Source organism: Amblyomma mixtum, chromosome 1 (assembly GCF_055824585.1).
Source record: "Amblyomma mixtum isolate Tamu chromosome 1, ASM5582458v1, whole genome shotgun sequence".
Taxonomy (NCBI): domain Eukaryota; kingdom Metazoa; phylum Arthropoda; class Arachnida; order Ixodida; family Ixodidae; genus Amblyomma; species Amblyomma mixtum.
This window is the reverse complement of record NC_143012.1, coordinates 94,713,248-94,728,671: the sequence shown is the minus strand read 5'-3', so window position 1 is coordinate 94,728,671 and position 15,424 is coordinate 94,713,248. Positions and strand designations below refer to the sequence as shown.

The following is a 15,424-nucleotide window of genomic DNA, read 5'->3' as shown; positions in this document are numbered from 1 at the left end:
ACCTCGAGCGTCTTCTCCGGTGAAGCGGCGGTCCTAGTTTCCCACCTCGAACCAGGACGAATTTTCCTTTAAGCTGCCGAGTTTCTGAGAAAGCTGTACAGCTTTCCTTTGTAGCCATATGACTGCGCTTCGGTGGATGAAAATCAGTAATTATTCTCGTATTACAAATATACTCCATCTTGGGGGATTCTTCTATACATCTGACTGGTGTGTCCCCTTGCGTGAAAAAGGTATACACGCAGATGCAGCCACGCACTGCAGCTGCTCTCCGTCCCATCACGGGATCACTCTTCATGGACTGATTACAGCCAAAATTTCACGCTAACCGCCACACGCAAAAAGACCTGAACTGCTGCAAAGTAATAAAATTAGAATCACAAGTAGAAGCTTTTACCTAATATTTCTTCTTTTAGCAGCGATACTTTATTGGCAAAGGTTGCACGCATCTCCTGCGTGAGAAAATCGATGAAACTACAGGGTCTGTTCTGAAAGTAGTAGAACTGGTTTTTTCATGGGCGAACGGGTGGACGAGAGGCGGTCTGCGGCGCGTGCTGGATCGTTGAAGGGGGATATTGGGAATGCAGGGGAAAATCGGCAGTCGGCTCTCGGCCGTTCAAGAGAGCAGGTCGCTTGTACTGTGAACCCCTGTCGAAACGTCTCGTCACGCAGAATCGTGGAGTGTTTACTGGATCAGCGATACGGGATCAAATTTTCTGTAAATCTTGGTAAAACGGGCAAAGACACTCGCGACATGATTAAGGAGGCCTACGGTGGGGCTGCCACGGGTAGATCAGGTGTTTTTTGAGTGGCACAAGCTGTTCCGAGAATGTTAGAAAAGAGTGGAAGACGACGACCGCTCCGGAAGCCCTTCGACCAGCAAGACCAATGAAAATGTGTAGCGAGTGAAACATTTACTGTACAGTGATGATTGCTGATGACTTGAGCATTCTTCAAACCCAAATTTTTGAGATCGTGACAAAAAACTTAGCCATGAGGAAAGTGTGCGCGAAGTTGGTGCCGGGAGTGTTGCCAGACGAGCAAAAGGCCAACCGGAAAGCGATCTGCCAGGATCTTCTTCATCATATAAATGAGTACCCCGATTTTTTGCCCAGCACTAGGCGGCAACGCTGCCTCAGCCCCCCTACAGCCCAAACTTGGCCCCGCCAGACTTTTTTCTATTCCTGAGAATAAAATCGACGCTCAAGGGGAAGTATCACGGATCGGTAGAGGCGGTTCAACAGCTGGGCCATGACGAGGGAGCTAAACAGCATTCCGGTCCAGGCGTTCCTGGAGGCGTACGAAAACTGGAAAACTCATTGGCAGCACCGTGTAGGTGCGGAAGGGTGCTGCTTTGAAAATTTTAATCGTTTGTACTATTCTCATGAGTAAATTTTATTTACAAAAATGAGTCCTACTACTTTCAGAACAGACCCTGTATGTCATGGTTCAGCCACACCCTTTCTAGAGAAAGCCCGAGAGATCACATTAAACTCAAGCTCTGCATGTAGCCGCTCTGAGGAAATTGCTTCGAGCTCAGTACGCTTGCAGTGGTCGCATGAAATTATCCCTCTTCACCGGCCGTCTGCGCTGCGAGCTTTTGATCTTGCGGGAAACAGTGGGTGACTACATTCCCGGCTCTAGTTGTTGGAACACAAGCAATTCCCCGTGTTGAACCTGGTGCTAACACTTAGCTGAAACGTTACGTACACAACGCAAGCAACACGAGAAGCAACGCACGCAGCTGGAGAAACAACGCTCGTTCGGGTTGCTGGAAGTACCCCTGGCTCCTCAACGTGACGTAACGTGGGCCGACAAGGGACGAGGCTTCCCTCTCCGCTGTTCTTTCCCCCCGCGCTCGCGGCCGACGCTGGAGATTTGAACACCTCACTTTGAATTGGCGACTGCGCGAGTGTTTTAGACAAGATCGAGAAAATAACTTGACAGACGTGATCAACAGCGAGTCTACTTGAGAACGCTAGAAGGTCAGCAGATTCGTGAACCGCCTTAGTATCCCTTTAACTTGGTCTTAATCCTATCTGGAACTAATCTCCTACCGCATGCAGGAGAACGTCCGACCAAATCAACCAACGCCATCATGACCGCCTATGGCCCTTTGGCAAATATACCCGACGACATACTGCAACAACGCATCGCAACCATGAACCTTAATGGCTATCACGTCAACTATCCGGTAAGTGGAATTCTCGCTAGTTGCGAGGAAGCGGCACTGCTAGCGACACACGCCTCGTACCGCATACTAACTGCTCAAATGCGCCGACAAAACCGGCAGAGCGAAGACAGGTAGATTAATAATTTGGCGCTTAGTTAGTGCTAGGAGATAAGTCGAAGGGGAAGGAGAAGAATTAATGATGCAACGGTGGCAATCCGTTAAGTTGCCTTCGCATTAGATGTACTGCCGAAGCCAGTTTCTTCTTTATTTCGACTAGCGTGTCATTAACGCGTCTTTGTTCCTCACTCACTCTGCCCGCTTGCTGGCTTCACCTATCATTCTCCTTTCTATAACTATGACTGCGTTCCCCGTAATGTAAAATGAAGCCATTCGTTAGCCTCCATTTTTCTGCCCCAAATAGGTGGGTATCGGTTTGGTACAGCTATTAAGTACATTCCACTTGAGGGATATTGATAAACTGCCATTCACGATCTGAGAAAACCTGGCAAATGCACTCCACCCCATTTTCATTCTTTCAGTTATTTCGCACTCGTGATCCCGATCTGAGGTACCTTGCCCTGGGTAGACGTATTGCCTTAACACTTCCAGCGCCTCGCTACCAAATAATCAACTGCTGTTGCCTTCCGAGACCATTGCGGATTAGTTTTCTGTGCATTAATTTTGCTGCTTCACGTTTTGACCACAGTCAAGAATAAGTTTATGAAGTACCAGGTTGATGCAGCTTGTGAAAGTGCTGGGTGTGCTTTCCTCAGGCTACTACCTCCTTAGTACTGTGAGTGCAACTCCATAGAACTCACTTAGGCACATAAATAAGAATGTAGCAGCAGCGCTGTATACTACATTCAAGGTCAAGGGTGTGCAAACTCTTCCTCTTGCGGAAGTACTGAAAGTTACGGAAGAAAACTGGAGCAATACTTTGCGGCATGTGAAAGACGTCGGAGCACTCTTCAGGGAGAAGTGTGGGTTTAGTGGTAAGTAATGCGTGAAGTTGGGCCAGTTGGTTCTTGAGTTCAGTCACTTGAAAACAGCGCGCAGAAGACGGGACAACAACAAGACGAGGCGCAAACAGACCACACAAGCGCAGTTGTTTTATTGGTAAGCTGTAGCCAATAATCTTCATCCTGGGCAGTGATAAGAGCACTTCTGAAAGCGAGCTGTCTGGTATTGAGCCGTTGCGGTGAGCTCAACAATGTCACGAGTGGCGGCTCGAATGCATTTACCACCGATATGTATGATCTTGCTTCGAGATGTGCCCGCTTCTACCACCTGAATGAGCCCACTGTCAGTGCTCACCTGAACCACACAACGGCTGAGGCGTGCTCCCCAGATGTCCTCACTGCTCTCCATGACTGTGCCCTCGCCTCGACTGAACGCTGGTTGATGCACTCTCTCTGCAGTTCATCAATCCGCCAGTGACTGAAATCCGCCTTGTGCCGTGTGACCCTATTGTGCCTTGTGTGGAGGGTGTTGTATATTCTATCCCTTTAACTTGCGGTAAGGCTTACGTAGGCCAAACAGGAAGATGTTTAAATAAAAGGTTAATCGAACATAAGAATGATTTATCTGGGGCGCCATTGAGGAACCTGCCCGCCCACTGCCGGGTATGTAACAGCAAAAAGAAATGTATTCCTCATTTTAAGAAAGCAACCGTCTTGAAAAAGCACGAAAACGAACTAACGCACGAAATCGTTGAAGCCGGCGACATCTCAGGTTGCGTAAGCACCCCATCTATCTCACTATCTGAAAAAGAAATCACCTTTCTCTCTGGTTTTATCTCATTTTACCTGGTTTTTAGAAGTACACTTCACATGTTGCATTTTCTTTCTAGCCGTGTTAATTGCTGGCGCTCATCCTTCGTATCGCTTACCTTTCCACCGTCTTCTCGGTTCCTCATGCTTTTAGCAAAATTCGGGCCTTCAAGCCTGTTTTTCCATTTTTTCCACCTTTTTTGTCATTCGCGCACACTCAACCCTGTTTTTTTTTCCCATTTCCTTTTTTTCCGCATATCGTTCGTTCATTTCATGGAACTCATTGTATAGTGTGATTCTTGTCATCCTTTGTTGCCCTGCACATCGTGTGGGTCCCAGTTCGATCGCGCGCCTTGATTACTCCCCCTGGTGGGCTTTTACCCGGTGTGTGTATACAAGTGCGGGTGCAGTTTTTGTTCAAATAAAAGTTGGAAGTTCAGCGCTCTGTACTATCTTCTGCTCCTTCCTTTTTTGTGTTCGCGCTGCTGATACATATTTTGTGCGCTAAGGCTCGTTGCAGCCCCCCCCCCCCTTTTTTTAGAGTGAAAGCGCTAGTCCTGCCCTAAAGAGCTGAAGGTCATGTGGCTATGAAATCTGACCTTCAAACCAGGGGGAGGGGAGGCTTGGCTCTGACGTCATGCCACGTGACTCGCCACGCCTCGCCACAGCTGCACGCGTTGAGCCGATGGCGCTCACTCGCCTAGCAACTATCGAATCACGTGATTCGCTGCGCCTCGCCACAGCTGCGTATGCAGAGCCTACGGTACTGTCGCTGCTGCCGGAAATCGCGTGACGACGTTCCGTTCACTCTATGAAGGCGTGTGTCGTGTGCTTACTCACGTGCTTATCTTAATAGAGCTTTCGCTCTCCTTACTAGATTTAGCCGGGTTGTACCGCAGCTATTTTTTCTTTTTACACACTGTGGGGCTAGAGACGAATTCTCCAGCATTTAACCACAGAGAAATCGAGCAACAAGCCAACAGACAGCTTGTACTCATTGTATCACCGGTATTTTATAGATTGACCTTGACGGTATGCGTTAACGTTAAGAATTTTACAATGGTATGAACGCACGGGCACAATTCGAACATCAGTGTACAACAGAGTTTAAGGTGACAGCTCGATCAATAGCACATCTCGCTAAAAAAAAAGTTATGAATGGCTCAAGCAATGTGCACAAAGCTTCTGCTTTGTCTACATAGTCTAATCAGACCTTCGAAAGAAGGAGCACTAGGCCAACAACATTTTATACGTTCACTTTATTTGGAACTACTTCATTAAAGGGGCTCTGAAATGGGCTCTGAATGTAGTTCCGGTATGCCTAAGTTGTTAAAGGACGCCGCATCCACAAGTATCCTTAGCAAGGATTTTAGAGTGAAAGCTGTGCTGCTTCATTCTTCAGGGTCATGTCGGTATGCAAAACGACCTTGGGAGGCAGCGGAGTGTAAAATAAAAATAATAAAAGAAAAGAATGAAAGCAATAACAAGATGAAATAAAATAAGAACAAGAAGTAAAAATGAAAACAAAACAGAACAGTACCTTTTGCTGGGCTAGTTAGTGTGACATTGTGTTCAGGAAAGTAGAAACAGCGCTAAATTTTACACAAACCACACAGAAAGACGGACAGGACGGGCGCTGACTCCAACTATGTTTCGGAGTTGGAATCAGCGTCCGTCCTGTCCGTCTTTCGGTGTGGTTTGGGAAAAATGTAGCGGTTTTTACTTTCCTGAACACAAAAACAGAACAAAAACCAAAAATAAAAATAAGCGAAAAATAATAAGTAAATAAATAAATGAAACAAAAGGAAGATAATGAAATAAAAATAAGTTAAACATGAAATAAGTTACAATAATGTAAATATCCAGAAATAAATGTAAAAATAAAATAACACGAAAAATAAAATAACAATCAAAGAAAATTCAACGAAACAAAAATGAAAATATAGAAAGTAAACGAAAAGCAGCTTTCGCTCTGCATTAGGGTTAGGCAGAATTGCGACAAACCAGCGTCAGTTTTTCTTCTTGCGTTTCGCGCAAACTGAGTCGTCAAAATTTAAACATCCGCGTCTTCGCCTCTCGTCACATCACTTTGTGCACGTTGAAATGAAGGCCTTCCTCCGCTGCCCCACTTGTTCTGCCGCTTGTTCTTGATCTGTGGCGCACAGGATAGCGCCTGCCAGGCACCTGCACTTCTTTTCGCAGTTAGATGCCCGTATTCACAGAGGACGGCACTGAACGAATCAGGGGAAGAGGTAGCGCTTACAGGGTTGTTCTTATTAGGCAGTTTTAAGGCGGAAGCCTTTAATGCCTCATCGTTGTAAGCAGGAGTTGTCGACAGATATGTCACGCTCTTCAATTGGTCGAAATGGTCGTGACGTCACAGTGCGCGAATTTCAAACGGGGCCAATTGTACTTTGGCTAGCGACCATGCAACCAATTAAAGGGATGGTATAGCGATGCTCTCAGTAAAATAAATAAATAAAACCGACTAGAAAATTGGTCGAGTTGGGGAATCGAACCACACACTCGGGAGTCCGAGACGAACACGCTAACCACCCCGCCACGCTAGCTCGATGGTTTGGAATGAACAAAGACACGTTTAGCGAATACGGTGTCTTCGTTCACTCCCATCTTCCTCCCTTCCCTTACGGCGAGGTTCAGGTGTCCACCGAGATAGGCGAGACAGATACATTTCCTTTCCTCAAAAACCAATTTACCGTCGAGCAAGGCGTAGAGCCTAATGGGCGATGGCGTTCTGTGGACTCCCTGGCAGAGTTGCAAGAGGCTGTCGCGTTCCACTCTTAGAGGCGAAGCCTAACATCTTAACCACCACACATCAGTGACACACGCAGCAACACTGCGCTCAAGGTTTTCGCCTCACCGCACTTTAGGTCAGCAAAGTGTTCCTTAATTTTATGCAGTTTTTACTAACGCCGTGACCACTGTTCTTGTCCTTGCCTGCAGCATGGACGCACACTCCAACAGCCTATAGGCAATGTGCTAAGGGGTCCGTATTACGATGGCCTGACATTCCGTGTGTTCTTCTACGCCCCACAGAGGTGAGTAGCTTCAGGTTCCTGGAAGATATTGTAGAGCTTTTAATGTCCCAAAGCAACTGAGGCTATCAAGGACACCGTACTGGAGGGCTCAGGCCACCCAAGGTAAAGACGAAATATGGACGACAACATATTGAATATGAAGCAGCTAAACTTCTGAATGGAAGAATTAACAGATCTGAGTGTTAATGTCTCCAAGAACACGCTTAGAGCTCTGCTGCTGGAAAATAACTTGGAATTCAATTAATCTGCCATGTTTTTGTTCATAGTTTGTATTTTTTGGGAGTGCAGTATCGTTTTGAATCTTGCTGTTGTGTGTTGCTATTATGATGTTGCTATTATGTTGTTGCTAAACTAACACCGGTTCTGAGCAATATTTTCCTTTCAATGATTGATCGAAGTGTGAATCAGCGGTTCGATAAAAATAGGGTATTGAAGGTTTTCAGGTACGTCGATGATTTTTTAATCCTTCGAAGTAAACAGGACACACAGTCCTACTTAGCCCCAGTTAACGAGATTCTAAGAATTTTTAGCGAGAAAGGAGAAGGGTTGGAATTTACATACGAGCAGCCGGAAAGTGATAAATTACAGTTTTTAGACCTGCAACCTTCCATAAACAATGAGAGGATGTGCTGGATGCACCACCCTCGTGCCCAGAAAGGATTTTTGTCTTCTAATCGGCGCACTATAAGACACAGTAAAGCGAACCATTGCTGTGTCAGGTTTAAAGGCCGCCATCGCGAAGTCCTGTTGCCATACATGGAAACAAGCTTCCAGTTTCCGATGTTAAGGCTTCAGGATGCAGGCTTCCCACAGTCTGTTCTGACAAGTGCAGTGGAGTCCCTTCTTCATAGCATAAAATGCGTGGAACGAAAGCAGCCTAAACCTGTTGAGGAAAGAATTAAGCCATAAGCGGTTCCCTACTCCCACCGCGTTCCCCGTAATCTAAGAAAAGCTGCATCTAAATTTAAGGTTCCAGTAGTATTCTCAGCTCCCTGTAAGCTAGCCTCGTTGTGTCCTCGTGTCAACTCGGAAAAAAGGGGAGAAAAATCCCGTGGAACCAGACGTACCCTTAGGTACGTGGAATGCAGTGAAAGGATTATATATCAGATCCCACTCACATATCGAAAAGTGTATGTTGGACAAACGGGTCGTTGCCTGAATGAAAGGCTGAGGGAGCATGAACGTTCGATGGCGACTAGAGCAGGTTCGAATCTGCCTCTTCATTGCAAGGACTGTGAACTAAACTCCTGCCTGCCCATTCTTGAGAAAACCGTCGTTTTAGGTACAGGCCATGATCGAGTGTCCCGTGAATTAAAAGAAGCTTTTTTGATCAGAAAAAAAAGGAGGTAAATGCTATTTAGGATGCATCGATCTTCTCAAGAAAGGTTTTTCCTGAGTACTAGCACGTGTACAGGTGTTGTTCCCCCAATGTAATCTGAAGTATTCAGTGCACAGGCCTTTTTTATGAGGGTTTTCTTGCTTCACGTGTTTTTTTACTGCATTTGTTAGGTTTTTATGCAACATTGTTTTATTAGCATCTTGCTGGATTCCATTCAGTCATGTTTCTTTGGCCCTATACACCACGTGTCATGATTTTTAATGTTCTTCCGCCGCTTTTATCGTTCTTAGCTACGTCGCGTTTTAAGTTTGTTTGTCTTTTACCGCTTTTATGACCCTTTACATCATTCTGACGTTTGCTTCAGCTGATAGGTGGTGTGACGGTGTGCCTATACCCTATATTACGTGTTTCTTTCAATAAAGAATCAGTTGCCAGTAGCGCATTGTCCTCTCCACCTTTCCAGTGAGTGTCTTGTGTTTTGAGCAAACTTTTGTACGCAGAACTATGCACCGACTATCCCAGCAACAAGCGTTACTTGAGTTCCTATCGTTTAGTTCAGAACATTGCAGACGTCTCATAGTCCGTGGAATTACTGTATAGCCTGATAACAGGGCCTAACCATCAGAAATATGGCTTAAGCCAATCTGTAGTTTTTAGTCTCGCGAGAACAATGTACTTCTCGACAACTAGGTTCGTCGTTCTGGCATGCCTCGTGCAATGATCGAAGAACCAAACCTCCCTCAACATACATCTCTTCAAATATGTGGAGGGTTGGACTGCGCTACTCTGAAATCCAGTTAAATATCATCCATTTGGGCATTCCTGTTAATGTTAAGCTAACCTCACATTCGCGAAACTGCTTGCAAAAACATGCATGTAATAATACATTTAGCTGCAAAATATGTCGCCTGAAAATCACGTTACTTATAATTTACAACATACAGAAAATGACCTCAATGGGAAGCACCCATGACAGGACAAAAAGCAAAACAAGCTGATGGCAAAGAATTACATCCTCAACAATTCCTTGCGGAAGAAGGAATTATTGCATCATAATATATTCAGAGATAGCAGATAGGTCCTCTATATTCGTGATATTATGAATTTATACGGGAAAAATTAAAATATATCTTCTTGTTCACTGCTGCATATAAAGCCTGAGGAAGCCGCCGATCAGGGGAGCTCAGCTCCGGAGCGTTGGCCTAGTACAGTGTGATAGTGGCATCCCGGCCCAGCTGTTGAGGTATTCTTACGCATGTCTCAGTCGCGGCAGCCTACCGGCTCAACTTCTGCAGTTCTTTGGCACCGTAGAAGCGGTACGTGGCGTAAGTGGCTGCGAAGTTCGCGTCCTGTCACTTTGTAACCCTTTTAGATGCTGGTGCTGGATCCATCTTGAACAAGCGTTGGTCCGTATGGATTGATTAGAGTTTGGAACGCAAAGTTCCCGTGGTGTTGATACCAGCCGACCTAAACATGTGAACTTGAACGCTGTATTTGTTTTTGCAGCGACACACTTGCAGCATTCCCTCTCCGCAAAAACAAAATAATTGAATTCTCAAGCAATTTGCTCGCTGTCTTCTGTCACCTACCGGCTCCGGGCTAAAGTAGACTAGGAAAGCAATGGCTAAGCGAAAAGGCAGCGAATAAAAGGCAGGGTTACCAGAATACGGCCCTACGCTATTCGAGCACTACATTCCGCGCCGCGTCTTCAAGCTTCCACAGTGGAGTTTGTTCAGTTCGTTCGTTCTTTTATTGCGTAAGCAATACCAGGTTTCGAGTCGTCGCGTAGCTCCCGGCGGTGGCCACGGTTGACCTTCAGCCGCAGCGAGGTCAAACAGATGGAGCGCCGTAGCCATAGCAACTGTTTCAGCCACGCTCCACCAGGTGGCAGGACCGCTACTACTTAAAAAAAAACCATGTCGAGGCTGGGAATCGAACCAGGGCCTTTGGCATTTGAGGCGGAGACGCTACCACTCCGCCATGAAGGCTTTTTTTCTGTCATTATATGGATTTACATGGTTTTGTACAGAAAGTATATACATATGTGTGGGTGTATACACACGCACACGCACACGCACACGCACACGCACACACACGCACACACACGCACACACACGCGCACACGCACGCACGCGCACGCGCACGCACGCACACGCACACGCGCGCACACGCACACGCACGCACACGCACACGCACGTGCACACACGCACACGCACACACGCGCACACACACACACACGCACGAAAAAAAATCTATTTACAGATAACCTAAGTAGGCGCTAGGTAGGACAAACATTATAGTAAACGTGTTAGAACTAAAATACCGTTAAGGATATACAGCGCATCAGGAGAGGAAACCAATCCTTCTTTGTAAATGTCCTTGTTGTAAATTATTTGTAAATGTCCTTTAGCTGCAGCAACATTCGGCTAAAATGAATTCTGGGCGAAACAACAGGTTCAACGTTGCGATCTTGCACGCGCGTTTTCCAATGCCTATGAAGTCCAATCAGAAGAATCATATCATAGGGCTTCGGGTCAGGTTGGGAAACAACAATGTAGCGCACACTGTAGGAATTTAGGGGAAAATCTTTCTGTAGCGTCCTCTGCAACACATCCCAGAACAAAATCGCGCCTTTGCAGTCTATAAAGCAATGTTCAGTTGTTTTAGGCACATTGCACAAGCGGCAGTTTACAGAAGACCCAAAAATATTTTTCCTACCGAGCCACGTGTTGACAGGTAGAGTTTCGGTGTGTAATTTATAAAAAAAATGTTCTGGTGCAAGCAGAAATGGGCATTTTTACGCACTCGCTTTAAAACGTCATGACCCTTGAGCCCAAAGTAGACAGAGCGATACAGTGGGGGAGGGAAGAGCGTCGATATCAAATCTCTGTACAGATTTTTACGCGAAACAGAATATAAGTACTCATTTGAAAACCTAACCCTAAAAAAACGCACGAAGGCCCAGCGTTTGAGCATGAATAAAGGCTCGTCTAGTGATTGCATGGGTCTCATAAATAAAATAACTGAAATAAAAAGTAACAATAAGAAAATAAAACTAAAAAACACAAAAATAAGAAAAGAAACCGAAATGAAAAACAATAAAAACAACGTAAAATGTAAAAAAAAAATAGAAAACAACAATACTACGCCAGGTTTCGAGCCGTCGCGCAGCTCCCGGCGGTGGCCACCGTTGACCTTTAGCCGCAGCGAGGTCAAACAGATGGAGCGCCGTTGCCATAGCAACCGTTTCAGCCGCGCTCCACCAGGCTCCACGCTGCTTACGCAGCTTGCCCGGTTTAACCAGAGCTAAACCTTAGATAATTGCTTTTTTCGTTTCAGAACCACCACGAACGTAACAATAGTCAGAATAGCTCTCAACAAAGCGGAAAATTCGGACAAGTTTGTCCAGGTTGTGCTGCGTGACGACAATGTAAATTATCAAGGTTCAGATGTCACTGGAATGCATAACGAGACGCCATTCACCATCCCTGGAACAAATCCCGCTGAACCACTTAAGTTCCAGACACCTGGGTTCTACACCGCCGCAATTGAGTTCGACGGTGGACAAATGCGAGTGAGTTTGTTTACGCTGAGTTTGTTTACGCAAGTCATAAAGGAAAAGACGAATAAATAAAGAATAGCATGGCCGCCCAGGGTGTCAAATAGATTTGGTACGAGATTTTCCATTTCAGCAAGGTAACTTGGGATGAGATAAAGTTTTTGTATGTATTTTTCATAACGTTTCTAATCACGCCTTATCAAATTTGATGCCCATCTCAAGGTGCATTTAGTCAAATACGACACTTGTGCTTTTTCGTCCAGACAATGACTAGATGCAAAAAGAAGCGCTAACAGAAACAAACAAAAGGGATTGATAAGAACAAGTGCCGACTGATGGAGTGATCATTAAGCGCTTGTACGTGAGTTTCTTGCCTTTGCCTGTGTTGGCGCTTCTTTCCCTGCCAAGAACTCACCACACCCGCAAAAAGTTATACTTGAGTGCCTAAATACTCCAAACATTGGATTAAAGAGTGCAGGAGGAGGAATAAGAGTAAAGGCAGGGAGGTTAACCGAAATAATAATCGGTTTGCTACCCTACACGGGGGGAAGGGGGTGAGGGGATAAAAAATGAGAGAGAAAGGAGAGTAACAGAAAATTGAAGTCACATCAAAGTTAGCATTCGTGAAGTCACAGCCTGTAATGCAGGCCAGAAGTCCGCAAGAAGCGGAGCAGTGCCTTTGAGGCCTTCACCGCCGACGATCGCCGCGGCCAGTGGTCGAGGATCGTCATTTCAGTCAGTGGGTGTGGATCTAGACGCTCCAGCTTTTCACAAGCAACGATGAAACAGAGCGAGGCGCAGCTTTGGTCGAGAAGCCTATACGCCAAGCTTACAGGTTTTCTTCTGATCCATGCACTGGACGTACGCACTAGTGGTAAACAAATTGTGCTTTAATCCAAGCTACGCCTGATTTACACCTCTTTAGGAATCCACTCGGGGTGTGCTGTTTTGTTGTCACGCATACGAAGCGAGTGCTATGACTGAAACTGTCAGGCCCTCGTTTTTTTACATCAGTAGTATGCACTCTGGTGGCAACGGCGGTAACATGGCGTTGAGATCGCGCCAAGGCTTCGTGGCGTGAGCATTCGTTGGAACGCATGACATCGAACATGGTCGTGGCCTTCCTGTAATGAAAAAGCCTAAAAGGCGTCGTCTGAGCGGTCTCTTGCACTATGGTGTTGTTAACAGAGACGCCTTAAGGTGGGACGACGTCCCAAGTCTCATGTTCGGTAGCGGCGTACATGGCAACCATATTTGCTATGGTCTTGGTCAGGCGCTCAGTAAGGCTCTTGGCCCCGCCGGGGTGGCTCAGTGGTTACGGCGCTCGGCTCCTGACCCGAAAGATGCGGTTCGATCCCGGCCGCGGCGGCCGAATTTCGATGGAGGTGAAATTCTAGAGGCCCGTGTACTGTGCGATGTCGGTGAACGTTAAAGAACCCCAAGTGGTCAAAATTTCCGGAGCCCTCCACTACGGCGTCCCTCATAGCGTGAGTCGCTTTGGGACGTTAAACCCCAATAAATTAAACTAAACTAGTAAAGCTCTTGGTATGCGGGTGGTTAGCAGTTATGCTCCAGTGGCTTGTTTGACTGTAGCGTAGAATGATTTGCTTCAGGTCCCCAGTGAACGCTGTTCCTCTGTCCGTGATTAGGCCTTTAAGGGCGCCGTGTTGCAGAAGTATGCATTCCAGGAAAAAATTGGCGACTACCGCTGCTCCTTCGTTCGGCACGGCTTTTGCTTGGACTCAGCGGGTGAGGTAGTCGGTGGCTAGGATGATTCACTTGTATTCAGAAGTTGACTTCGGCAAAGGGCATAGCAGGTCCATGCCGATCTACTGGAAGGGCCTTGACGGGAGTTTAATGGTGTTCAGGAATCCTGCTGGGGGGGGGGGGGGGGGGGGGGTTCTTATGTAGATGACAATCTCGGCACATTTTGTCATAACGCGAGACATCAGCTGAAGGACATGGCCAGTAATACTTGCCTTGAATGCGGAAGAGGATGCGAGAAAACCCGAGATTTCTTGCTGTCGGTTCTTCGTGTGATGCCTGCAGCACTTCATCGCAAATACTTGTTGATACGACAAGGATGTAAATGCTTTTGTTCGGTGCGAAGTTTTTCTTCACGAGGACATCATTCTCCACGCAGAACAAGGAAAATCCCCGCTTTAACGAGGCGGGTGGTGATGAAGCCTTGCTTTCTAAATACTCGATGAGGCGATGGAGGTCGGCATCCGAGAGTGGCTGCGGTTCAAAAGTAGTAGAACTGACAGCTCGAAGGCGCCGCCGTCGTCGTCTTGCGGCGGTGCATCTACAGGGACTCGTGACAGGCAAACGGCATCAAAGACCTTGCGTCAGCACTTGCAAACGGGAGTGCAGTTAGCGCCTCTATGCGGCTGCACATTTACACCCTCACTATTGATGCTCTCAACCCTTGCTTACTTTAGATTTGCCCTTATGACACCGTTTCATTGCATTGGGGAATAAAAAAATTATAACCTTCATTTAGGCTTCAAATGAATGCCTGTTAAACTGCAGGGACCTAACAACGTAAAAATCAGCGTTCTATTCACTCATTTCCATGATTCCGGAACTTTTCGGCTGGGCGGAATTATGGCGGTGAATCGCACCCATTTTTGGCAACGGCGGCACATTGTATACCTAATTAAATGTCCATTTGGCATTACTCCAAAATGTGTGCGTATACTGCGTTTCACGTGACATTCTTCCACCCGATCCGATTTTAGGTAGCTGCCATTCCTAGTATGCAGCTATTTTCTCCATATTGGCGAGCGTAAGGGTTCTCGTACCTATCACTTCTAGCTTCTTTTGCCCTTCATAATTACTTCTATTTACCTGCATGGCACCAAGAATAGCGATTCTAAGAATCTATTTTCAATGCCACATCTCTTTAACATCAACGCGAAAAGTGCACCTGTAACTGACGTGGATTGACACACACGTTGACGGTGATTGACACTTCTGAGAGCCAATCAGAGAAGCAACATGGCGCAGACAGGCGAATGTGAATATCAAGAATCGGGCCCCAGGAATGCCAAGAACGGCACCGCAAAAGCCGGCAGGCCACAAAGCGTGGGCAGCCGTTTATTAACTGCGTAATTCAAGCACGGCCGGCGGGGTCAGCCTAAACTGCTTGAAATCAAGCGTAGGTCGCCCAAAAAATTTTTCTCACCTTGGCGTCATCAGAAACCGGCGAAGTTCCGCGTGAAATACAACAGAGAAGCACAAACACGCAGTCACAGGGCATTACAAAAGACTCCGCACTCTCACACGCGCTCTACAAGTTTCGTTCTGCCCCACTGCCCGGGCGCGCACCTACGCTGGTGGCGCCACTCATCGGCGGGCAGGAATGCTCATCCGTGAGCATTGGGCCAAATTGGGGCCAAATCTTTGGGGCCAAATTTTGCCGAGTGTCCGCTTTTTATGAAATGTCTTTTTCGATGACTAAGCTCGGGAGCAGAAAAGTTAGTGACATATCGCCATGAGCGCTGTAAGTTCCACAAGCCCGAATCA

The 15,424-nt window shown here is 46.6% G+C and overlaps 1 protein-coding gene across 1 annotated transcript in view; it reads left to right on the top strand.

The window, feature by feature from the left end:
- Positions 1–751: 751 nt before the first annotated feature.
- The window catches only part of LOC149367243 (uncharacterized), a 47,081-nt gene continuing 32,408 nt past the window's right edge, over positions 752–15,424 (top strand). Inside the window, exons 1-4 of the mRNA XM_089573422.1 lie at positions 752–785; positions 2,064–2,191; positions 6,904–6,998; positions 11,677–11,911. Coding sequence (XP_089429548.1) covers positions 752–785; positions 2,064–2,191; positions 6,904–6,998; positions 11,677–11,911 — 492 coding nt within the window. The remainder of the gene's footprint in view (positions 786–2,063; positions 2,192–6,903; positions 6,999–11,676; positions 11,912–15,424) is intronic.